Genomic DNA, 26,567 nt, shown 5'->3' with positions numbered 1-26,567 from the left:
TGGGATGAAGGAGAAGAGGAGGAGGAGGAGGATGCTTAGATGACAAGATGAAGAGGAAAAGAAGAGGGCAAAGAGGAAGAGGAGGGGGAGGTTCGGTATGTAATAATGCTGATAAAAGACAGATGGAGATGTTTGTGTGGAAAAAAGAAGGGCAAAAGGTGGGGTACATGAATGAAAAAGAGATACATCCTTAACAGATCATTTAGTCTTTTGATAAACAATGACATAAAACGTTATTAATGAAATGGCTTGGGGTGCAGGAGCAAACATTTAATGCAGTGACTGCTGAGATGACAGGAGGTCTTGCCCTCTGGAACATCACAGACACAAGCTTTTGAAATAATGTGATTGATAGAGCGGCTACTTTTTCATGCTAGTGGGCATAGGACTTTAAAGACTGAGACTACAGGAACCCCTGGCTTACCCTAGTCCTTCATGAAAGATGCATTCATATCTCATATCACACAGGTGAGCCTAGCTCTGGAGATGCTGAGACCACTGCTACAGTTTGTGGCATGTCAGTTAGACTCTGTGCTTCTCTTGTAGAAGTACTTCACCTTGGACTAACTACCTCAAAATAGTGCTTTTAATATCGGCTGGATCAATAGCGCAATCATTTATCACTCCTGTTTGAATGATAAATGAAACAGATGGTGAATGACACCTCTGTTGGCATGTATGTGCATGGCACTTAATAGTGCACTGCACACAGACTGAGCACTCAGGATGAGGGGAGTGATATGGGGTAGTTTTATGATCAGAAGTGTGCTGGAGAATATTTTCAGTAGGGCTTTATTCCTGACCAATTAAATCACCTGTCCTTTCTTTCAAGGCTAGCGTGCTCTAGAAATTCGGTGACGTAAAAGAACAATCCGGAGTATTTCCACTACAAGACCTTCTCCCAAGGGGAGACGGTTGTCCTTGTGCAGGAGGGGCAGAATTGCTACAAGAGGAGCTTAAGAGATTTATGCACAAATCTGTGGGTGTCTTTCTATAAAAAAATCACAATACAGTTTTTATGCCCTATGTCTAACATGGCTTTTGGCTTGTGGAACGTATTGTCTGTTATGTTCATATAATGTACATATTATGTTCTACATTTTGCCTAACTTGTAGTGTATCTGTGATTAGCGGGTGCTTGGATTGCATGACTGGAAGACTGCATTTGTCCATTAAAAGGATCTGATCTGCTTGTGTTTTATTGCAGTTTACTGGTTGCCTGTTTATTGCATTACAGGAAATACACGTATTCACTTTCTTGCCAAAAGTGAGAAGATTGATCAAGGTGCTGACAGGTACAATTTTCTTTAACCTTTGGACAGAGCTAGGCTAGCTGTTTTCCCCTACTTCCAGTCTTTATGCTAAGTTAAGCTAACCATCTCCCAGCTGTGGCTTCATAATTAGCATAGAGCTAATGAGCGATATCGATCTTCTCATCTACAGTAACTCTCGGCAAGAAAGCAAATAAGGGTATTTCCAAAAATGTGGAACTAAGGAAGGTCTCTGACTTAACCTCAAACTTTTGCATAGACCTGATAGTGCAGATTCTTTCTAAGAGTGTATTTTACATGCATATTGTTAAAAAAATTTCTTCTTAATGACCATTAAACAATAGAGACCGGATCCGAAGTATCAAAATTTAACAGAATTTATTTTCTTGTACAAGAAGGACCGTTTCACAATGCAACACGCAGGATGAGCCCTATAGGCTATGTTCAGTCTAATTTCACTACCTTTACTTTTAAGCCCTTATGTTGGTCATTATAAGGGCTAGCCATACATACTGTATCTTGTTTTTTCAGAACAGTCAATCCAGATCTTCCATCATTTGATATGATAACACTTGCAGATTTTTTATATAAGCCTTTATATCAAGGAGTCAAGTCTTTTGACCATAACTTTTGAATCATTGCAATGAAAAGCAAATACGTACGAATTTGAATGCAAATTGTGTTTGTTGGGCTCTAAGAGTTAATGCACCTTTCCTCCCACTTTCAGTACAGTTCACACTGATTCAAGAAAATACACAAACACATATAGATGTGTGCCCAATGAACATGCCATTGCGCTGGCAGAAAGCACCATCATGTGTGAATGTATAGGGCCTACAGTCTCGCCAGAAGCTCTCTCTTGTTCAGTCAGCAGTCACGCATCAAACTGTCATTAAGCTGGTCACGTGAATTGCAACAAGTTCACAGCCATTTGCGGGGAGTTGATACATGGAATTCTGGGAGATATAGGAAATTACTAAATAGACGAGAGAGGATTAAGAAAAGTCAAGTTACCCAGAAATGTAATTTCAGAGAGAGAGAGAGCACTGAACATCATGTAGATGAATGATATTTAGCAGTATCAGAGTATTCATTTTCTTTTAGCGGTGTCTGAAGTAGACGAGTGCCACAGAACTAACTTGTGCCTCCTACTGTCTTCCCAACAGCACTTCTTCACTCGTTCTGCCTCAGTGAGAACACCAGTACAGCTCTGATGCCCTACAGGCCTCGGCTTAATAGTGTGACTATAATGACTTTTCCACATAGCTGCCTGCTGCCAGTGTCACCTCATACACAATTACTCCATCTGGGTTTCATTGGGCTGCTGTAATTATACTTTTGCTAACGTCATTTTTTTCTGTGCACACAGGTGTCAAACTATTCATCTCTGTGGATGCCCATATACAGCTATATGTGTGCATGCAGGTAACCTGATACACTATAAGTACCACAAGTTGTGCTCATTGTGAGGCATCACAAGCAATATAAAAAGGCTATTTTCCTAATATAATTAACAATGATGGATAATTTAAATTTAGCCCTTGAGTAGAAAGTGGATACGCCCCATTCCACGAATAAGAACCTCAACTTCTTGTGACTTGTGACTAAACGAAACTTCAAAATACTGGCTTGACTAACATTGAAAGAAATGATTACATTTTTATAAAATATAATAATACATTATATGGTTTGCAGTTTTAGAGATATTGAGCAAAGATGCTATCACACAGCAAAGACCATGCAATTAGTGAGCAAGGTGATTGTTTAAACTGTCACAGTAACTACATTGTTGAAGAGATGAGATGCATCAAGATCTTATTCAGTCTTATAACAGGTGATTGATTGATCACATTGTATGTTTGTCTTGCAGTAATTCATCCGAGCAGCTGGTTGCAATGTTGGGAAAGAATTAGTGGTGTAAAGATTAAGCGTACCGTAAAATGGATACTGACACACAACCACAGATCCAAAGCAAATTCTGCATGAAATTTGGAAAAAATCAATATGGCTTTCCAAATAATTTCTCTCTGCAGTGCTGTGCCTCTAGTGTGTGTGTGTGCGTCTGTGTGTGTGTGTGTGTGCTGGCTTGCTACATTCCCCACTCACATACCTTCTTCAAGCAATTCATTCAAGAAATTTCCCATCCACAATGCTGCCTGGAATCTTTGTATTGCATTTGTAGTCTTCAAACACACAGATGTTTTATAAAATATGGTAATAACAAAAAAGGCGACGTGTGCTTTGACAGTTAAGTTACAGAGAGGAGCAGTCAACACTAACATTAGCTGCTAATGTTACCTTAAAAAGGCCCCGGATTCCTCTTGATTACTGAAGCCATGTGGTATTTTATTTACAGGGATATACACATACAATGCTACTGAAAATACCCATGAGCAGATATCCACTGCATGTCTGAACACAACGATATCACAAATCACAATCACTTAGGGAAAACACACACCTCTATTCAACCATAAGAGCAGGAAGGGAGTACAATGTAAGCTTTCCCAGTTGATTTCAGAGATGTACAATGGTAATACGGCTATTATTGTAACTGCACTGGATGTATAAATAGGTGTCAGGCACAAAAGGTCAAATTAAATCAACATTCAATCAACATTCAAAATATATGGTAGAGTATCGGTAAAGGAAATGAAACAATATAACAGCTTGCAAATGGATATTTGATTGGCATGGTGTGATTATGCTGCCCAAACACTTCAAGAAGAAAACCGGAATTATGTCAATGTCCCTGAAGTTGTAAGTGCATCAGGCTCTGTCCCCCACCCCCACCTAAGTACCTCAAGTAAGAATAATTTAGACTATCTTGTCTAAGCCCATGCCCTCAATTCCCGTCTGTCCACGGCTTTATTAACTTCTTTTTTTTGATGGACAGGTCAGAGGGATATGTGGTTGCAGTTGTTGTTGACTTGTGGTTGCAACATCTGTCAGCGCCACTGGAAGTAAGCTGCCCACAGCGGTAGTGTTGTCTGGGCTAACTGGAGGGAAAGACAGCCTGGTAGCCTTTAGTGATATCTGAACTCCTGTAACACCAGTTTTGGTGACTGTGGTCTGTTGTGGGTTGAAAGTGGTAAGAGGTGTTATTTTGGAATTAAACACCAATATTTTACCTTCTTCTTGTTCTCCTGAGTCTGTAGAAATAAGTCATATACCTACAGTTCTATATAATAAATAAAATGTTTGATTTTAAATAACAACACAGACCTTGAAGCAGCTTTTTCAGGTGACTGTTGCACTTTAGAAATCAAAGAGCACCGTTTCTACTTGAGTGGCATAATGAAGAGGAACAAATATAAGCTGCTTTGCACAAACATGTCTGCTAAATGAATGTAAATAAAAAATAAAAAAAACTGGATGGCTTCTACCTCCAGAGTGACTCATCTCAGTGTAGTGTGTATGTTGGTGCGCTAACTTATGAACAGGGCATTATACATTCCTGGAAAATCTTAAGAATTAAGCAAAGACTTTTAATTTGATGCATCTTGGGTACATTTTCCTGCTTCTCACAAGCTCAGGAAATTTCCAACAATGCTGTGATTGAATCATACAGGATGTGATGACATACATGCCTATTTTGTTCTATGGAGTAGAAGAAGGTACAATTGCATGGAATTGATGATCAGAAAATTGCTCATCAGTTGCCATTCCACTCGTGTTTCCACAAGCATTGAACACCATACGCTTGTTTTGTTTTTTAATGTCATTAAAATCTAGTAACACACTGCAATTGCAAATTTTAACCACCTGGGCGGGTGCCAAGTTTTCATAAAGAGCTTTAACCTATAATTAAACTCTTGTGATTTGTGAAGGACTTTAGACAGATAGATCATAAATGAAGAGTCAAAATTGAAGTGACTTTTAACTTCGTATGGGTCAGGCTCCAAAAACACAATCACATCTTTCAAACTTAATTAAAAAAAAGCTTAAATTTGAAAGATATGGGCCCAAGCCCAGTTACAGTAAATACAGATGACCCTGATGACATCATCTTTATGTGTAAAATTGATGGAGTTCCCCTTTAAGAGCTTGCAGTACTTCAAGGTAGTAATACCAGTGCTGAGCACTATGTCAGTGATTTATTAGTTATTAGCAGTGGTTACTGTTATTCTCAGCCAGTCCAAGGCAGATATGAAAAGAGGTTTTTGACATCAGCAGTCTGGTGAGAGGCTGAGAGAAAAGGGAGAATACCCGGCAAAGCAGCCAGACTGGCCTTAAGAGCCACCTGTGAAGCCCCCTGTTGCTCCCTTTGCTGTAAATAGTCATTAGCCAGTGTACTGACAAAGCCTGGCTTCAGCAGTGTCACAGGCAACCTTACATTAAGAGCTGGGTATGAGGCTGACACCGCAGTCTTGCATTGTGTATGCAATTCAGCAGCACATGCCATTATCATGACTTAGGACAAACCCTACAGAAATTATGATAATATCTCTATAAATATACAGTATGTCTCGTATTTATTTAGATTTGTCAGAAGAAACATAATGCCCCGTTGAGGGAAACTATTATTGTCAGTAAAATGCCAGAGGCAAACATCAGCTGGGAATAACTATGTTTATTGTAGCCCATATTCAAAACAATACACAAAACCATGTTTTACTGTGCACAAGAGATTTCTATCTGAATTTACAGGCATCAATCACTCATGAAGGAAAAAATATCAACAACCATGTACAGCCCATGTGTGTAGGCTGAGGTTTACTTCTTCCTTTTCAAGAGAGGATGGCAGCGAGGGACAGAAAGAGACACACAAGGAAGAGGAAGATGAAGTAAGGAAGCATGTGTGCCTTTAAGAGAGTCCCCAGGCCAGGGCCCAGTGTTGGGAAAGTCACCCAGTGCCTTTCTCATGACCCCTGAGTGGAGGCCTTCTTCCTTCTGGTTCCATGGATGGAGTTGGGATGTTACAGAAAGCCCAAGAAAGCCAACCAACACATCCACACATACTGTACTGTCTGTTTGTATGTTTACCTGCACAGTCTCCTAACTGCTGCTTTGACTCTCGCTTTGACTGTGAGAATAATTCCCATCTTCATGCATTTACAAGTGACGGCACAACACCCACGTGTCTAAGCAACATGCATACATAACTAGTCTTACAGCTTTCCCACAATTTATCCCGTGTAGAGACTAAAAATATGAATGTTTGTACACTTAAAAATAGTAGTAAGTCAGTGAATATGGGGCAGGAGTTGCAACTTGTCAAACCTCTGATGGCTAAGCTGAACATGGTCTTTAGAGGTCAAACCCGCCTTTAAAAAAATGCAGCTAATTCTGCAGTGCTCCACATTCTTTAATCACAGCATTAATCCTGTGAATGTGACTTTAATTAAGGTAATATAATTAGATTAAGGTGTTTACATGACCCCAAGCTTAATTGCAGTATTTTTAGACTCAAACTAAGATTGAAGTGTCGATGTACACGTGTGCATAGCTGATGAAAAGACTTGGACCCTCGGGGATTAATGTCTATAAACGGTATATGATTATAGGCCAATAATACATTGGCAAAGTGTGGAGGTTTGACAGGAAAGGGGGGAAAAAAAGATTAAAATGTAGAGGCTCTGGTAAGATTTTTCAACTAGGAGAGATGTCTCTCACATGGCTCTCTCTTCACCCATCACTGTGAGGTTGGACCTGTGCTAATCTCCCTGCAGGTTCTTGTCCTCCTGGGCCTTGTACAGAGCGCTGGTGGGTGTAAATACATATAGGATTACAAGAGGTGCTGGCACACTTGCATGAACTGACAATTGGACAGCAAACTGCCTCGCCAGGAAGGAAAAAGCGCACTGTTGTATTTCTGTGTCATTACGTATGTAGCGATAAATCCCTCAATCTCCTTCCTCAAATCAAAAATGCACCGGTTGCTGGGGACACATACATGAGGACTGCGGGCTTCAAACTGCTGTAATCCCGGCTCAAAGTGGAAAGGGGCTTTGCCGCACATCCATTTGGTATTATTCTAAGAAATAGGCAATTAGAGATAAGGCCATAGTTCTAAGTTGGACAAACCACATTCCATGTCCTTCCCTTAGCCAGCCTTAGGGGACATAAAATATATTTTGGGATGAAGTGTTGTCAGGGTAACAATAGGGAGTGAAACAGGAAACAAACCAATGTTGTCATATTGTCATATATAGAGTATACCAGTATGCCAAGCTTTAAGACATGTTATGTTACAATGGGGTAGGATCAGTGCCCTATAAGTGGCCCTGTGTTAAAATAATACATGTAGCTAAAAATAATGCCTGCAACCCACTCTCTCACTCACTAAATCACTGAGACTTGCCACAGAAAATCAGTAGTGGCAGTGCAGCTTTGCTCTCTACCCCCCAACTCCCCACCCCCCCATCCCAATAGAGCCTTTGAAGCTTGTATGGATTGACCTTGTTTAATAAGTAAAGTCCATTGTGAGACCCACCTGGAAAACAAATGAAGATGTTCTTTTGCCAGATGGTGTGTCCAGAATAGAAGAGTAATTGTATGGTTGGTTGAGAGATAAGACAGGGCTTATATATCGTTGTGCCACGAACAACTGGCCTTCGATAAGGGACATCTAGCTTTAAGATTACTACATGTGCCCATGTAAATGCATTCACATCACACACACACACAAACACACAGTGCAAATGCCAGAACTAAAAAAGCCTTTATTTACGTACTGTGCATTGTATTGGTTGAGTGGGAAAACATCTAAAAATAGCACAAATTGGTGTTGTCCAGATTTCTACTCTGGGGGAGCAAATGTCAAATCAATCACACAAACCATTCTATAATTGTCCAGACAAACATACACACCACACTAAACTGTAGAATGTAGAAGTTCAAGTTTTATCAATTTAAGTCAGCCAGACCTACTGTATCATAGTGCTTTGAGTAATTCAGTGACTCAATATTTGTTTTTAACCACGCTATCCAGATAACATAAATGAGAGGGCCTGAACCAGACAGTTCTCATAATAAATCCCTAAATACAGAGAAGATATCTTACTCTTATTTACTGGCAAGAGTGAAATAATACTAGAGAGAAAATTAAATTGTCCCTGAATGTGATTCCTGAGACTTGGAAAAAGTTACTTGGCAGGAGGGCAAATTCATTTAAGTAATTACAATACAGTCCATAATTAGGCACACCGCCTATTGAACCTAGGCTAATGTAATCAAATTAGCTGATCCAAACACGACTTTACACTGAGACAATCGTAATGAGTTAATGCGATTGAGGAGCACTGTGAACAATAACACAGAAACATTTAACAAGAAAAAAAGATACAACTGCCGAGTGAAAGAGCAAAGACAGAGAAGTTCAGTGTCAAATTCAATTAAGAAAAGTAACAATGATGTTCAGGTTCAGTGATGGGCCAGCAGACGTCACCTCACAATATTTTAAACAATATGTGTAGCATGTTTCAAATCTTGACCCAATCTTGTCACAATATCTAGAGCCTAAGGTGATGTCATCAAATGTCCAACCAACAACATACTATAAGGAAAAGTAGCAAATTCTTCCATTTGAAATCAAATCTTTGGCATTTGCTCTTAAAAATGACCTAAATGATTAACCAATCAATCAATATAGTTCCCTATTAAATTTCTATTGATAAACTAATCAATAATTAGATTGCAGGTCTACTATAGATAAGAAGGGGTTATTTTGTTGGTGTCTAAGACTCTCTCTCTAATACAGCGTATGCAGACAAATAAGTCAAACAATCAAAAGCCAGCTGAGCTTTAAATGTGAAATCACATGCGCATGTTTTCTTTTAACCACAATCACTCATCTTTCCTTCTTTTGACGTCAACACTCTGATAACATGCCCCCATTGCTCAGAAACACCAAATGAGGTCTTATTATGTTTGTCAGAGGACGTTTGCTCTCTTCCTGCTCTGACACACACGGCTACAACAGGGACTCAAGGAGCGCACGGCCTTCCTGTTGCTGCAAGCTGCGATTCATGAACATTTCCTCTCTGTATCTTGACCACTTGATGTTTTCCAGGACGCACCTGCAGAGCGATTGATGATGAGTCAAACGCTGAGGTCAAGGTCAGCTACTGTGGTTGTATTGTCCTGTTGTATTGTGACACTGAATCACAGCCTGCTGTTAAAATTCCAGATTAGTCCCTGGGAGACATCGGAATGACCCCTTGAAATGTCTCTAAGATGTCTAAACCATAATGTCATCATGAGAGTGTGTGTGGTAAAATGGTAGCGTTTTTCAGGTAATATCTCTCCCTCAGGGTGTAACAAGCGGGCCTGAGATTGCCTGTGTCAGCACATGTGATTGTTTTGGCAACAGTGCTGAAAAGCACACACAGGCTTCGGGCAGCCAAGAGCAAATTCAGGCAAAATGTGAAGCTCCGCTCGCTTTCATGTCTCACAGGCGAAATGAAAGTCACCAGCCTGTCTCTTGGAACTAATACGCACTCACCTGAAGCAGATGGAGCGCCCTAGCTTAAATGGATATCTGCTGTTATTCTATATGAGAGTAGGATGGTTTCATGAGAGACGTCTGTGCCCAAGTTAAAACAGACTGTTAGAGGCATTCATAACTGCCAGCGACAAAAATGTAGTTCCTGTTGATGCTGAGAGTTGACACAAGAGAGATGATAAAATGATGATTGAAAGTTCATAACCAAATATGAACACAAGTCAGTCCCTTGTTTCTGTTTAAGGAGGCTAAATCAGCTAAATCAGAAGCAGTTTCCTTGACATGAACCTATCCTCAGAAAAATCCTGACAAATGTTTTCCTGTTAAGTGTAAAATGATGCTCCCTTCTAGATAACGCTATTAAATTTTTTTTACCTGAATTAATTATTTAGAACTTCTCATTCGTTAAAACATTTGCAAAATACTCGCGCAGCTGTGCCCCAATTTCTAAATCGAAAAAGATGGCAGGAGGGGGGGAAACAAGGCTGTGTGTACTATACAGCTATCAGTGAAAGTAGGAGTTTAATACATTGCTAGAGAGAGTGACGGCTGAGCCAATGTTGCAGCAGCTATAAAGGGATTATTCTTCCCTGGAAGACATAATCATGTGTAACACACTTGTTTCAAATCCTGTGAAAAACAAACAGGTGTTTCAGCTTTAAATCCATCCCTTCATCCTGTGGCACACATATAGGAGAGAACCTCCCAGGAGCACATATCATTCCTTGCACCTTTTCTGTCATTTCCCTGTTAGTTATGATGACTTATGTCAGGATGCTTTCAATACCAATCATCCAAAAAATACACTTTACATATTGAAGAATGGAATGTCTGGAGATATTTTTAAAAGTATGCTAAAAATGGGCAAAATATGAACTTTAACATGTAAATAACAGTCACCGCAGAGAGACTAGAGCTGTGATTTACTGAAAATGAGTTTCAGTATTGAGTGAATGTCACCTTGGGACACATCATTAGTCCAATTATAGATCCAATTTTTGCACATTTTAAGCATATCTGAAATATATATAGGTAGGCTATGAAGTGTATTTTTTGCTGTATGAAAAAATTACTGAAACTACAGAAACACACTCATGAATAAATTAGGAAATGTGTGAAACGACTGACCTGAGAGCCCCCACAGAAAGGTGAATGAGAGCAAAGCAAGTTTCCTCGAAGTAGTATAGACCTCCATGGTTCATGCAACCACAGTTTCCACTTCTCAATGTGTCAGTGTCCTTCACCCAGCTTTCTATATATGAGCTGTTTCGCCTCAGGCAAAGCTCAAGTCTGTCAGGTGGTTTTCTTCCAGTCCCCCAGCAGAGACGTTCGCCGGGGAAGGTAAGGGACACTTCAGGTGAGGAAACGTGGACGACTCCTGATCCCGCAGCGCAGGAATCCTCTTTTCTGACTTCAGGTGAGATGTTGATAAAGTGTAAACTGGATCACCACCTTCTACACCGAAGGTCTTCCGCGACTCTTGTCCTCTTAACGCTCGGTTGCATCTGAGAGTCCTTCCTTATCGACAGCGCTGCGAGTCCAACTCTGCAAGTTGTCATCCTGTGTCCTTTCCACAGAGAGAGAGAGAGAGAGAGAGAGAGAGAGAGAGAGACTATATATAATTACTGTACTATATATAATTAATACATATCAGTCTTAATGTTATGTTAATGTTATTTTGTTTCATTGATTCTTAATGCTTTTTCGTGATGCTTTTTTTAAAATTTAAATTTGAATTTGAATTTGAGAGAGAGAGAGAGAGAGAGAGAGAGAGAGAGAGAGAGAGAGAGAGAGAGAGAGAGAGAGACCTGCCACCTCAGCGAGCTGATGTCAAGTTTGCCTCATGAGCTTCAGAATAAAACATCTAATTTACAAACAGGCTCAGTGAATGATTTGCGCGACTGCCCTGCTTTTATTTTGAAATCAAAGTTGACTAATATCCGGTATTTAGTTATATTTCACAGCTTGACGCGGGTACACCTGTCCGCTTATGTGCAGGTGCAACAGCTACTTTTCATTTCGATGATACTTCTGAGTAAAAAAAAAGAACAATGTCAGATTTTCATGTCACAACAGATGTGATACAATAATTGTAAACCGTGAAAAATATGATTACATGGTTAAAAATGCCTCCTCGGTTTGTTTTAATGTCTTGAACAGGCTAACAATGTAACACATGGTGGCAGTGGGACTAATGCTGGAATAATCACATTTATCCTTGAATGGAAGAAGGTATAAAAGGAACTATGAATTGATTAATTCATAGTTGAATCAGATCATTTCTCTTAAATACCTGTCATATACAACAAAAAAATAAAATAATTAATGATAAAATAATGTCCTCGGTTGAAACGGGAGGGGGGCAGGAGGGGTTGTAAGGCAGGCAGGTATACTGTGCTTGTACTTGTGCAATTTGCCGATTCTAAATACCCTTGCTCAAGGTTTTTCAAAAATAAGCCTATTTCCAAACCTACACAAGTAAAGCTCCATCCTTTCCTCTAGTCTCCTCTTGAAGCTCGTCGACTCCTGTTCTATCATGTGTGAAGAGGTGAGGGTCTGAAAGCAGAGAAAGACTGGACTCAGCTTGACGTGAATTCCCAAGGTGAGCTCACCCCCCGATGTAAAAATATGGACTGACCTGTGCTCTCTGAGGTGGTCAGAACCCTTTATTTCATTTCCTAAGGTTGCCCAGTTGCCTCAGCAACAAGGGTGAGGCTAATGCATCACGACTGCTCAATTATGAGAGGTGAACAAGGGTTATCCCTGTGATTAAATCCAAAGAAGCAGGGTCCAATCCTTATAAGGAGGAGATTTTGTTGTGTTGTTGTAAATTGCATCTGTGCCTCCAGCTGAAATCTACAGCATTCAGGGAAAAGCTATCAAAACAGGCCTATTTTTATTTTGGTGTAAATATAATTTAAGCAGAGAGGCTAATACTGGATTCTGGACTAGCCTGCTAATCCAAACAGACAAAACAAAGTGTAGTCAAAAGATGAGCAAACATGACACCTGCAGGCCAAACATACTGTTTTCCTCCAGTTGATTAAGGATTACATTAAAGATACAATGTTTTCTTTCTTTCCTTTTCTTCTTTTGAATTTTATGAAAAGGTGTCAAATAGTAGTGATATACATGATGTGCATCCCCCTAATCCCTGTATCTGCCACTACTTAAAGTCCATATGCTCCTTATCAAACCAATATAGTACAAATACCATTAGTGGATAAATCGTAATAGTAAATAGTACAAATACATTACTCATGCTAAGAATGTCACATGTATCTCATGTCTGACTTGTCTGAGGTCTGACTTATATATGAAAAGTATATGGACTTACATAAGTTCATTACAATAGTGCATTATATGTTCAAACATACCCATACACACGTACAAACATGGCATATCAAGAGTGTGAATGTTCATTATTAACCTTGGAAATATTAAACATTTAAGATGTTTTCTCAAAGTCCGAAACAGGAGTTAATTTATTACATCCATGGAAAGTCCTACACTCAGGAAAAGTACAGCATTCATATCCAGGAAGAAGATCTTACAAGAGTCTAAAGTACAGCACAAGAAACCATGAATATGCAGTCGACTGTGTTTGCTATTGCTGGTCATGAGAATCAAGACTGGCACTCCCTGCAGTGAAATTCCACAGGTAATGTTAAGATAATTGAAACCAGTCTATCAACACAGGCTCTTCTAAATTGCAGTTGTAATAGTCTTTAGGCCATTTTACTGCAAATATTTGCTATTTATGCATCACCTGCATCACTCCATCCTGGACATTGGACATCAGTACACATTTTTACTGTGTATTGATAACTGCCTGCATAAAAAAAGAGTACAAAGAGTGTATGATGTCCACAGAGTCTATTGTTTTTATGATGAGATTATCTCAGATTATACTCTATATGGTAGATGTGTGAAATCTGCCTGAACCTGCATAAAAGTATCATTGGTATTGTCTTATGAGGTTATCATCGCTGCTCTAGATACTGTAGATTTGGTTTAGAGTGCTGTAGCAGATGTTTTGTTTCATTTAGCTTCAGGTCATATTTATTATATTTCAGTTTGGGACTTGTGAAGTGATGTTCATAGTTTGTGAATGGGTCATTTCCAGAAGAGTCCCCCTCCCCCTTTTTTAATTCAATGCTTTCTGCTCCAACAGAAGCAGCATGGTGCAAGTTTGACCTGTAAATCTAATGCTTTGATGACAAAACACTAATGTACATTTGCCAAAAAAAAAAATCCTGTTGTTTCTTACATATATACTGCATGATTGTAAGCCTATTACACATTCACATTACAAAAGAAAAGAGCCCTATCAAATATACAACAGCAGGGCACAATGAAATATTTATTTACATGATGTATGTATAATTACTTTCATTGAGGTACCTACAATGCAAATTAAACAATGGCAAAATGTAACATTAATTATTGACTAACTGACTGAGCGAGACATTTTATTCATAACAAAAATACAGTACATGTCTTTCTATTTGTTTTGCAGCCTTTGTGCATAAATTGTGTTACACCGGAAAAAAAAAAAAACACAGATTCTATTTACTTGTATTTTATACTGTGTTTGATTGAGTCTGAAGAAATGTTCAGATATTCGTTCCAAAGGATAATATTCAAAAGGTCAGCAGTATTGTCTCTGCACATGCATCACAGCCTCTCACTGGGTCAGTTGCGGGTTTGCTTCCTTCAGAGGCACCTTTGAATTATTAGTCAGCCTCTTCACATCTGTCACCCTGTTTTTATTTGTACTTTATTTGACATTTTATCAGATATTAATGCCTTTCTTCAGCAGGCTTCAATAGATTTTATTTATCAGTGACCAGAAATTACGAGTGCCATTTTTAGCAATAGCTATATATCGCCATCTCCTGGCCAAAAAGGTGAATTACACCCTCCAAGCCTCATGCACAACATTCAACTACGAGCTGCAATTGTATCCACTGAAATCTCATGTTACACAGTAATATGCCCATTTAGCATGCTAACATTTTAGCTACTAAGCACTAAACACAAAGTACAGCTAAGGGTTGTGGGAAGCTTCTCAGTTTAGCAGGGATTTAGTCATAAACTAAAAGTATTGGACACATAGTTAATATGGACCTGATGATGGTGATGATGCTAGAGGAAAATGACCACGTCATCCTGAGGGGAATATGAATGTCTCTACCAAATTTCATGACAAACCTTCCAATAATTGTTGAGACATTTCACTCAAAACCACAAAAGTCAACCTCATGGTGGCGCTAAAGGAAAGGTCAGGGGATCACCAACGTCAGCAAGATTCATTGTCTGGGAAACATGAGTGTCTGTACAAAATGTCATGGCAATCCATCTCAGTTGTAGAGATAATTCAGTCTGGACAAAAGTGGTGGACCGACCGACAGACGGACATTCGTTGGTATCCTTAGAGCTACGCTGGTAGTGCAGTTAAAGACGGGAAAAGTATCACATCCTGTTGATTCACTGGGGTGTCAGTACATCCGCAGAATTATCTAAATCGCCACCTAATTTCCTTGCTCTGTTCTAGGGAAACAGACATTTTTTCTGCACTTCTGCAGTCGTTCAACTTGGTGAACCTGGATTTGTTATTGCAGCATTACCCTTAATTTCTAGTTGAATATTAAAGACCTTTTAGATCATTTATTTATTAATTATTATTATTATTATTATTATTATTACAGTTACATTATTGAGGACAGAACATAGCATGATTCATGTGTAGCCATATCTGATTTTCTAAAGGCACATACAACATGAAATCTCTCCATATAAAGCAAGGAATCTCTGTCTGTCTGTCTGTCTGTCTGTATGTTTGTCCTTTGCATATCTCGAGAACTGTTCTACTTCACACTTGGTGGGTGCATTGCTGCGGACACAAGGGAGTGCACTGTTGAAATTTGGTGCAATTTGGACACACGACACATTTAATATTAATAAACTTGAAATAAACAAGCGAATAGCAAGCTGCTCCACTCTGCCGCAGCTGGGCACGGCTTCTGGGCTCTGCTACTGCATGTCATGGTCAGAGCTATACAACCCTGCCATGTAAGACAGGAGGGGATGACATCTCTCTTCAATTGATAACGTTAAGAGTTAGGCTTTGTTGTGGGTTTCCCAACTCATTTTAAAAAAGATGAGAGAAAAAGAGAGAGAGAGGGCAAGTGAACTGAGCGCAAGAGCAAGCGACAGAGAGACAGAGCTGGTGAGGAGAGACAACGGTGGAAAGTTTTCTCTAAGAGAGAGAAAGCCTGTGAATGACAGAAAAAATGTTGGGTTTCCCGACTCAATTTAAAAAAGATGAGAGAAAAGAGAGAGGGAGGGTGAGCGAACTGAGAGCTGAGGGGGAACTGAGGGGGAGCGGCTGTGTGAGGCAGGAGGGCAGAAGTTGCTGCAGTGACATATAATAATAATGAGAGGGAGACAAATAGTGCATTTAAATGGGCTAGAAGTCATTTTGCATTTTGTCCTGTAGCTGTTTGTTCCTGCAGTTATCAGATGGTAAAATGTTTTTTTAAATGTTAAATTGCAGTGTCACCGGAGCTTATAGTGAACCTGTCTGACCACAGCTCTGCAGCTCTGCTGAGCTCAGTCACCTGCAGGTTGCAGGTACTGATCATACTGTCAGTAAAAATGTGACAGCAAAGGTTTTTTAGAATGCAAAAACTAGTTGATAGTAGAATAAATTTAGATGACAATAAACTTTTGGTTTTGGTACTACTTGATCTGCTATTGATGCAGTTGATCACAAATTAATTTTACTCAGTGTAGTGTCTGAAACTGTTTTTGACTGGTTTGCCTTTATCTCTCTGGCAGAGGACTGGTCTCAAGTGATGATCACTTCTGAAAATGCTCTAAAATAACTTGTGGGGTTCCCCAAGGATCAATGTTAGGGCCAGTACTTTTTAATTTATATATAGTCTCAGAGGTAAACTTTAGGGCTGATGTGGGGTATGTCACAAATTCTGCTTTTTATCATCTCAAAAATATAACTGAAGAGCAGCACTTTCTCTCTCTCTGAGTAGGGCATGCTTTAACACTCATGGGCTACTTTATCAGATGCATCTGAGTAATCTCATGCATTCGAATATAACAGCTAAATCCTAAATTTGTCTTTAAATAATATATTCAATGTTTGTTGCCTTAGGTGAACACATAGGTATGAAACAGTAAAGCTGTGTAACACATTTTTACTTTCAAAATAGACTATCTCCTTGATTAATTGCACTCAATTATTGAGCTACTCAAAGCATTCTTCAAGGTTCACATCAAGGAGCAATATCGTTCAAAAAAATAAAGGATCATAAAAAAAAAGGAGCATTCAGTCCTCTTCCTCTTTATCTATCAGGTTCATGCACTTCACAGAAGTAATAAATGGTCCCAAACCTTTTCAAACTAAATGTTTTCTTTTTGATATATAAGTATTCTTTGGTCTCCTAGTCAGATATCAAATTTCACCACTTCTGATGCTTGTGCAAACTTTTGTTAGTTTTTAAGCACCCCTAGCACCTCAAAAATGCTAAAAGCAATTAGGGGGCGCTATAGAGTCAATGTGCCATACCCAAGCCCAATTGCGATATCAAATTGAAACACTTATTGGTAGTATCGACCTACAGTATCTGAGACAACCTACTGCTCAAAGCAATACAAAGACTCATTATCACTGTGTGGCAAATGACAGTGAGTGCCCCATTTATTGGTTTTCAGACATGTAAACATACAAGACGGTGACCTCAAAACAATCACATACAAGACGTGGTGTCAACCAATAAAATATAAAATATCATATTTATTTTTCATATACTGTATACCCAAACAAATGAACATTGCAAGTTTGCAAAAGCCGGAATGCTCAAGAACATTGATATTCTTAAATATATATATTATAGATATATAAGGTAGATTCAATATATATAGATTCAATATGGATTTATCCATTGTTTGATTCTTCTCTACACGGTCCTTTCCTGGCACATTGCACATAACCTCAGGAATCTTGTTCATAAAGGATTCAGTTTGATTACTGGTCTATGGATGAGTTAACATTTGCAGCTTATAGTCGTAACCTGACTAGAATTCCCAGATCAGTGCTCTTAGGTCTGGTTTATACCTGTTAGCAAGCAGATTATCACAACCACTGGTGTGATCGCATGTTATCTGCAAGACTGGTCTGTTTCAAATACCAGTTTGTAGGAGGTGCTGGTAACTTATCCATCTACCACAACTCCACAGCTGCAGCTAGAGATGCTCCAAACTACTGGCCACCAATACACATTGGCTTACTGTATATTTACACTACAGTGTAATATCAGAACATTTTCATTTTGGCTGATACCATGGCACAAAAAACAATCAAGAAGATAAATAATGTCCTTACTGGTGTGGCAGTATTTCAGAGTATCTAGCAAATACTACATTAAGTTCAGTTAGTGAACAACAGGTTTAACTTGTGCAGGAGAAAAACTCTGACTATCGCCAACCTTGTCAAGCATTTGAATGTGCATCAGAGCTATCATTATCCATCCAATGGTGTCAGCACGAGAGCCTAACACATAACTGAGTGTTCAGACTGCCGTATAAACAGGTGTCCACATTAGTAAGTACCATTAGCATAGCACTGGCGAGGTCCCTAATTGCACTGATGCATCCCTAGCTGCAGCCCAGTGACACGTGCAAAACATAAGGCATAAATCAGCCGTTTCAATGCTTTGTGAATTCAGGTCCAGACCCCAACAGTCAAAGTAAAGGCAGTTTTTGAATAAATACACGCTATGGTCCCCTTGCTGCCTTGTTTGCTACATCCTACTGAGGTAGACAAATGCATACTGCAGTAGTCACCTTGCCAACCCCCACACTCCCTGATGAGGCAATATTTATCTACACTAAACAAGCAGCAGAACCTTTGTAGTGCACATTAGACTAAAATAATAAGTATATACTTCTTGGATGTTGCAGCTCTGTAATACTGTTCCCATATTATATTTCTAAACAAGACATTTGCCATATTGTGCATCCTCATTCTTTTTAGTTTAAGTGATCTAATCATAAATCTGTTCAAGAGAGCTGAAAAGGTTTTTGCACACATCCATGCTTCATAACAGACAGAATTGGTCACCTTTCATGTTGCTTTGCTGGCTGTAACACTTGCTTATTATATCTTCAGTCATTACACGTCCAAAACACTGAGTAGTAGTTAGCATGTTTCTTTGTTGTTGTATTTCAGGGGGTAACCGACGGCAGTTTCGAGGCACTCCACCAGGGAGCCTGCTGAGAGGAAGTCCAGCTCCACCTCAATGAATTTCATGTAAATGGCCAAACGTTGAGACGAGCCTTCGCCTCCATCGCCATCCTCACATGTGATGCCACCGCGGCAGTTCTCTTGCAGGAAACGTGTCACGGCGGAGGGTTCACTGTGGACATAGTGCTTGCTAGAACCCTGAAAGTGCTGGAAGAGACACTGCTGTATGGTCCTATCCTCAGCTATGCCTAGGAAGCAGTAAGTGACTTTGGCCCCAGTCCTGTCACTCTTCCCTGCTGCTTCATCACTTTGTTCCCCGTTCTCTGACTCGCACTGAGGTAAGCTATGGTCTTGACTATCACTCTGGGGGGAGGTCTGAGCTGACGACGCCACCTCATAGCCAATAGCATAGAGTCCATACGCCTTGGGGATGTCCCCAGGAAGGAGGTAGTGGGATGTGCCTGTGCTGCAGCCTGCTGCTCTGGACTGGGAGACAGGGATCCAGTCCACCTCCATGTGCAGCTCCAGGCAGCGTGCCTCGCTGATGGTTATGTCCAGGAACTTGTAGTAAACATTCTTCCAGTTCATCTTCTGAACTTTGGTCATGATGATTCGGCCCTCGGGCTTCTCCGGGTTGAAGTACTCACGAAGCCTCTTGCCCAGTGGCACCTGCGAGCTGATTTCGGCGTAGTGGTAACGCACATCCTCGCGCCAGCGCGTGTTGTACCCCACCCCGAAGATGGCCAGCTTGTTGGAGAGGTGCAGCCGTGAGAACTCGGTCCACGTCTGGAAGTGCTCCCATTTCAGCTGCACCGACTCAAGGATACGTATCACAGTCTGCATCATGTCCCTTTTTCTGCAAAAAAACAAAGATACATGACAATGACAAAGTAACACAATGTGTTTCCTGTGTTAGAAAGTGTTCTACAAGCTTGAGTGTGCACTGAGCAGCTGTATCAGTTTTGGAAAGATTTGAATCAGGATTTGGACCAAAAAAACTTCATGGGGACTTCCCTAATCTCTACAGATGATTAACTCATATTGGTTTATACACAGAAATATAAACTCGCACTATATATTCTCTCAGTATATGATTATTTTGTGTCTCCTGTGATGCCTTTGATGTTATATATAGGGGCTAAACCACAAATATAAAACAAAGAGCACCCAGAGGAGACAGATGGGGATTCCTTAGAGATTTGAAAAATTCTCACTCCCAGTGATGGTACCAAAAAAGACACTCTAGCAGACAGCAATGTACAATGTCAAACCATTAACTAAAAGCATCTTAAGAACAGGATAATCTTTGGCCCATTGTATATTTGTAGGCTGAGATAATATTTACCTTAAGATGCTTTTGGGATATAGTGCTCTGATCAGTTTCCACTGGCGGAGGCTCTTCCAGATTGAGATTTAATTGGGGAAAGACGACTGCAAAGACTACAGTTTTTGCTAAGTACATCCCTCTTAGAGTAATGTCAAACAAATGACAGTATTGGCCTTTTAACAGTAATTTGCAATGATCCTGCTAATTCACAACTGACAAATCAAAGCTCTATATCAAACATTCAGTTTACAAAGACAAAAGTGAGTTTAGCCTTTGTTCGGGTTGACTTACTGGGTTTGTTCTGACAGCTCTGCTTGAATCTGTAGAGCTCTGTTTTTAGGCACCTGGATTTCTTCTAGAGATAAAAACAAGCACATGTATTAGTTCAAACCCACTGTTTATGCCGTTTACTCCTATTTGTCCACAGCTTGCTAACATATTTACCAGTCTCCATGTCTCCCTCCTGGAAAGCAGAGTCCAGCACCTGGTTGCACCAGTCCTCCTGGGAGAAGTCTTCCAGGGTGCTGCCATCGGACTCCATCTCCTGATACAGGCCGCTGCTGTTGATCAGCACTGGGGCACAGCTCTGGGAGTCCCAGCCTCCCTGACCGAACACCTTCTCCAGCTGTTCTATAGTGTAGCTGCTCTTCCTTTTGCCGATTCCATGCTCCTTCACACGGCTGTAGCAGCGCCGCAGCGTCTGTGTATGACAGAGGATAAATCATCAATGTGCTGACTGTCAACTCTGCTGGGACAGTTTTACAATATGGTCGGCTCACATCAGAGAGGGTCACATAGAGAACTTTACTTTATGCTTTCATAGGAATGTAATCTAATTACTCATGACACTCACACTGAAAGGGCAGGTTTGACATTGTGCAGAGCAGTGGAAAGAGCAACACACACTTCTCTGAAGTTCAACTAAACTGAAGTTTGACCCCAAACACACTGACCTCCAGAACGCATGTCCAGTGGGATTCTGACCTTTATGGCAGCTGGGAGGTATGATGATGGAATTTATGATTTGACTGTTGAGAGGCATGGTGGAAAAGTTAATTTTGTGCATCTCTAGAATTCCAGGACTTATGTAACTCTACTGTCCAATCCCAAGACTTTAATATTGTGATTATTTACATTCTGCTGTAGTCTGTAGCATCCTAGTTAGCTGCTTTGTATGATTAAGAGATGCTCTTCATTCTGTGCACTTCTTAGCAAACTATCTGTAAACTGTTATTGTAGGAGTTTTTCATTGCAGAATTGTGACTGTAGTAAGTACAGAGTATGTTCTTTGACATTTAATTAAATAACCTGGTCTCCTGCAGAAAACCTTGACTTACGTGTTATTTCTAATTTCTGGCAACCTTTTTGAACTCTGAATTACATTTTGAAGAACACGCCATTTCAATACTGATGCTGAAAAGAAAACATCTTGGGTATTATAGCCTGACTGATACAGGATTTTTGAAGTCGATATTGATATTAGAGATTTCAAAAAATCCAAAAATGATATACCAGACCATTTCTTCTTTTTTTAAAAAACACTACCCATACCATAAATTAACATTTTTGACAAGGTTGTTTTTCTAACGATTGCAACCAAGAAATATTCTGAGCATGATGTTTCACAGTTGAAAATAAATTCATTACTACTCTCTGGTGGACAAACTATAGATAGGCGACACCGTTTCAAACAATATCTTTCTCTATTTCAATATCTTGTTATCTGCAATGAGCTAATATCAGCTGATATATCAGCCTGACTGATTTATCATTCAGGCTCTGATGCTCATCTAATGCAATGGTGTCAAATTCATGGAGATGTCATATTAACATGAAATTTTGACACAATCTATAACTGTCATCTCTGATGACCAGTGATACATATATTTCTACTAGCTACATTGTTACATGTGCAAGTAGGCGAGAAAATAAATTAATTAATGAGACTAAAAGCTTTCAGTAAGTGTTGATTTCACCCTAGTAGATCCAATAATGTGTGGGCTTTGGGATGAGTGATGTGCATAAAAAGACTGTAAACTCATTTTGGTCATCATCATGAGATTTTTATCTTCTGAGACCCTACCTCATATTTATTTCCTCATTTGTAGCCACTGTTTACTATGATGTGTATTGATACCGCATATCAGGGTATTATGTATTGTATTATATGGTGTGTAAACTGAGTGTAGGTGGGTTTACTGCGTACCTGCATGAGACAAGTGTGGTGTGTTAAACAGTTTGTGCAAGATGAGAAAAGTCCTGATATTTAGTACAAATACAACATTTCTCAGTGTCCACAGTCTGCCACTGTGGGCTAATTACTGATCTTTGCATAGTGTGATTAGCTGTTAGTCAGGTCAACAACTGGACTACTAACGTGTTACAGACTTCTTTGGGTGACCCTCTCCTGGCCCTCATGTCTGTACTGTGCAGCCCCATCAGCTGCAGGGAGAGGTCCTGATGATGGAGGAACAACATGTTACTGTTACAGCCATTGTTATGTCCTCTCAGCCTGATTTAGTAGTTACCTTCATCCTCTCCCGGCACTGGGACGGGGTCCTCTCGTAGCCCAGTTCCGACAGAGCTCTGGACACCCGCTCGTACATGGCGGGACCGGGGGCCTTACCGGAGAACACGGTGCCGGCCACCTCCAGCTGCTGCATCCTCGCCTCCGTCAGTCTCTCGTTGCCCCAAACCGCTATCAGGGCGTTAGTCTCGGACGGGGTCCACGACATCCCCCGGCACGCCGTGAAGCTGTTGGAGGAGGAGGAGGCCGCCGTCCGGCCCGCGGTCCCTGAGCCCACGTTCAAAGGCGAAAAGCGGTTAGGCGTGGAGGGATTAGAGTGGTATTGATTACTGTCACTCAAATCCTCCGACTCAGGGGATGGCACCTCGGTTTTCGGTATCTTCAACGGCCTCGATATCTCCGGAGAATGCTCTGCGTTGCTGGACGCCGCCATGTTGCCTCTGTTGCTAAGGGGAGGGGGAGGGAAGGTGACGTCGGGCAACACGCTGGAAGGTGTGGAGCAAAATGCGGCGTGGATTAAAGCAGAGCCTCATAGGTGGATGCTGCTGGTCTAAATAAACAAACAAATAAACTCCCGCCAGAGACAGTGAAGTCCGGACTGCTGGAACACGTCAGAGCCCCCCAGAGTGCATTGCACGCAGTTAACACAGCTGCCTCAAGTATGGGGCTGAGTGTTCTGGAGGACCTGGTGCAGTTTTGGAATGGAAAATAACATAGTCCTTTCTTGTTTGTTTGAACCATAGTCTGTTTATAGAACATAAAAACAAAGGGATCTTTAAAAGTGGTTGACAGTTCTTGGTCGGTGGTTGGAAGACCTTGGATAATATGTTGTCTATGTTGAATAAATAACACATTTTCCTTTTCAAAAAAACTTTTACAATGATGCACGTGATCTATTGGAAGCCAACTATAGATTTTCTCAATCACATCTGTATAATCCCCACATTGACAACATTTTTGATTTCACCACTCTCAGTGGGTTAAGAGTTTTTCTAAAGCTGGAAGCTAATAAGAAAGTGTTGCGATCAGATCAGACACAAAGTGATCCCACATAATCTTAATCTTATCATATGGATTGTGTTCATTGGTTGTGAAGACATTTGCTTGTGTCTTGCAGGGGCTCCCTCTCTCTCTCTGACAGCTGTAGACTTGCACACAGACCGCGGACGCACACACAGTTCCATTCTACTCTTCGAGGGTCCGCGGACACAGACACACTCCACATGTGCGCACTAGTAAACAAGGCTGCAGCATGATAACTTTCCAGAGTTGTGAATATTACAAACCGCTGTGCAGTGTTTTTCGGATCAGCCTCTAAACTAAACGCAATAATCTGTTACACCGACTGGACTGCTGGACTAAGCACAGTCCCTTATTGTTTTACACAATAGGACTGTTTTCAGCAAGGGCGATCCATAAGAGCTGCTTTATTAAAAACAAACCCACCTTATAGACCTGGAATCTGTGTGTGACCTCTTTATATACAGTCAATGGTGAAGATGTGCAGCAGAACACCGAACATACCGTCAGATCTTGACTGATCTTTTTAAGTTAACGCTGCTGTGCCACGTGCGTAAATGCGCAAATCACTCTTTCATTTTAAGGATGCACTTATCGTTTCTGCTGCTGTGTGATGCTGCAGGTATTTATTAAAATAAAGTTTATCAAAGGAAAATAACCGACCGCACAGCAGCTGTGGTCAACAAACAGAACATCAGTACTGATGCAACATCCCAGATTACATTCAGTGACACCTGAATGATATTAATGTAAGATTCAGATATTAATCTAACACGTTTCAGACCTGCCTGAGTCACATTAATAGCTGCAGCCTATTCTGACAGACATTTCAGTAGATTATGTTATAGATGCAAGTAGAAGTAAAGGAAGCAAAATCCATGAAAGTTGGTTTTGGACTCTGTGCGTGCGCATCTCTGTTAATTAATGACACGCAAATTAAGGCTTTTGTGCTCTCTACAGTTTTCATTATGGACCAATCTCTGTGCTGACATGTGGTGGAAAGCCTGAAACAGTGTAAAAAGTAATTTTACTGTCTGTAATACATCCATGGCCTGTATGCGTCTTGTTATGTGCAGCACCGTATTCCCCCCCGCTCCACTCTGTTACATTGAAATACCAGTTTTGAGGAGCAGAAATATGTGGGGCTCACCTAAAACCATTCGGGGTGAAGCAGTGGTAATGGCCCCTTGGCCCCTTTACTTGCCAGTGGTGTCTTGTCTATTCTCCATGTAATCAAGGACTGATTGACACCTGGGCTGCCAGGTGAATAACTGCAATCAGCAGCTACATCGTGGTCCTGAGCGTCAGGATGGATGTTGCCATTGCAGTGTGGTGTGCAACTTTTATCACATAGTTTAATACAGTGGTTTTATATAATTTCTGTCTGTCTGTCTGACTATCTAATAACACATAGTAATTCACTTAGAAGCAGATGCATTTCAGTCTTGCTCTATACGTTATTTTAATATCCATAAAATAAGAATACATTTTATTTTTTACAGACAAAAAACATCAAAAGGGAAAGGCATAGTAGTGAATCCTTGAAACATAAAAACATACAGCTCAAAATGACGTCTTCCAAATACATGTCTGATGTCTAGTTTCTCTTTATTATTGATAAAGCCATTAAGCAGCTTACACAAGAAACAAATGAAAGCATGCAATGAAGTGCTGATGACTCCACTGCCATGCAGAATTTGTCAATTTATGCCTTGTATCACATTAAGGTATCTGCATTAATCAATACAACACTCAACCAAGGACTTGACAGTAATGCAGTGAGTGACTGTTGTGGATGTTCTGTGGTTAACACACACACACACACACACACACACACACACACACACACCCAAACACCCACAGAAACACACACACAAACACCCACAGACACACACACACACATCTTTGCAACTCGTGTGCTGGATTTCAGTCAACTTTCAGAAGACTGACAGAAATTGTCAGTCAGAGAGTTTATATGTATACTAATAACATGACCATAGACACATGCAGAGAGGGCAATGTTTATCCAATGCTTTAATCACAGTAAACAAGCTGACTGCTAATGTGTGACAAAGTTCATACTGTACAAGTATAAAACTCAAACATTAGTAGGACTCTTGTTTCCTCCTATAGTTTAAAGACTTGACACCTTATGTACCTTATATCAATAACAGAACACAAGCTGGTTTGATGTCAGCAGTAACAAAGCAAACTCAAATGAATGCTTTGTTGATTATTTTGTATGATACCCTATATCTGCTTACCTCACCCTGTACTTACCTGAGCAGATGGTAGGTTCCAGTTAGGTGAGGCTTAGAAGGTCACTGGTGTAAACTGATGGGAGAGTCTGTGGTAGCTGTGAGGTTTTAGCTGTTGTTTTTTTCTTCCTTCAATTATATATTAATTCATTAATAGTGTTGTCAATAAATGCCACCCTTTTTGCATGTACTCCTGCCTACCGACCTGCTTCTTCATCATCCCCTTTAAAGTTATCTAGTGCCAAACAATATTTTCTACCCTTTTCAGAATCAGAATCAGAATCAGAATCAGAATCAGAAGAATCCATATCCGTTTTATTAGCCAGTATGCAAGCATACAAAGAATGAGTCTTGGCGTTTGCTCTCACAAATGTAACATAGAAGAATAAAGCAAAAGTAAGGTAATAATAGACAATGTAATAAACAAAATAATATTAAAATTAAATATAAAAT

The 26,567-nt window shown here is 40.2% G+C and overlaps 2 protein-coding genes across 3 annotated transcripts in view; both read right to left on the bottom strand.

Annotated features, from left to right (window-relative positions):
* The window catches only part of esama (endothelial cell adhesion molecule a), a 55,170-nt gene extending 43,898 nt beyond the window's left edge, over positions 1 to 11,272 (bottom strand). The window contains exon 1 of the mRNA XM_067607299.1: positions 10,846 to 11,272. Within this exon, the coding sequence (XP_067463400.1) occupies positions 10,846 to 10,912 (67 nt within the window). The 5' untranslated portion in view covers positions 10,913 to 11,272. The remainder of the gene's footprint in view (positions 1 to 10,845) is intronic.
* Positions 11,273 to 17,759: 6,487 nt separating this feature from the next.
* LOC137195153 (myb/SANT-like DNA-binding domain-containing protein 2) lies at positions 17,760 to 25,099 on the bottom strand. Of its 2 annotated transcripts, XM_067607298.1 has the most exons (5): positions 25,007 to 25,099; positions 22,838 to 23,321; positions 20,754 to 21,009; positions 20,601 to 20,664; positions 17,760 to 19,838 (listed from the first exon to the last, which is right to left on the bottom strand). In XM_067607298.1, exons 2-5 carry the CDS (start codon positions 23,267 to 23,269, stop codon positions 18,938 to 18,940), a joined length of 1,653 nt encoding a protein of 550 aa, XP_067463399.1. In that variant the 5' UTR covers positions 23,270 to 23,321; positions 25,007 to 25,099; the 3' UTR covers positions 17,760 to 18,937. The 2 variants fall into 2 exon arrangements, with proteins under 2 accessions (XP_067463399.1, XP_067463398.1); XM_067607297.1 differs by lacking the exon at positions 25,007 to 25,099 and having other exon boundaries at positions 22,838 to 23,812.
* Positions 25,100 to 26,567: the final 1,468 nt, after the last annotated feature.

Source organism: Thunnus thynnus, chromosome 13 (genome assembly GCF_963924715.1).
Source record: "Thunnus thynnus chromosome 13, fThuThy2.1, whole genome shotgun sequence".
Lineage (NCBI taxonomy): Eukaryota > Metazoa > Chordata > Actinopteri > Scombriformes > Scombridae > Thunnus > Thunnus thynnus.
The sequence above is the reverse complement of the archived record's forward strand: the minus strand, read 5'-3'. Positions and strand labels throughout refer to the sequence as shown.

Bases quoted from the DNA above. Each gene is read 5' to 3' on its own strand.
- LOC137195153 (XM_067607298.1), bottom strand. From the start codon at position 23,269: ATGGCGGCGTCCAGCAACGCAGAGCATTCTCCGGAGATATCGAGGCCG. The intron at 21,010-22,837 runs GTAACTACTAAA...TGTCATACACAG, and splicing joins AGTGCCGGGAGAGGATGAAG to ACGCTGCGGCGCTGCTACAG. The intron at 19,839-20,600 runs GTAAGTCAACCC...GTTTTTTTGCAG, and splicing joins GAGCTGTCAGAACAAACCCA to AAAAAGGGACATGATGCAGA.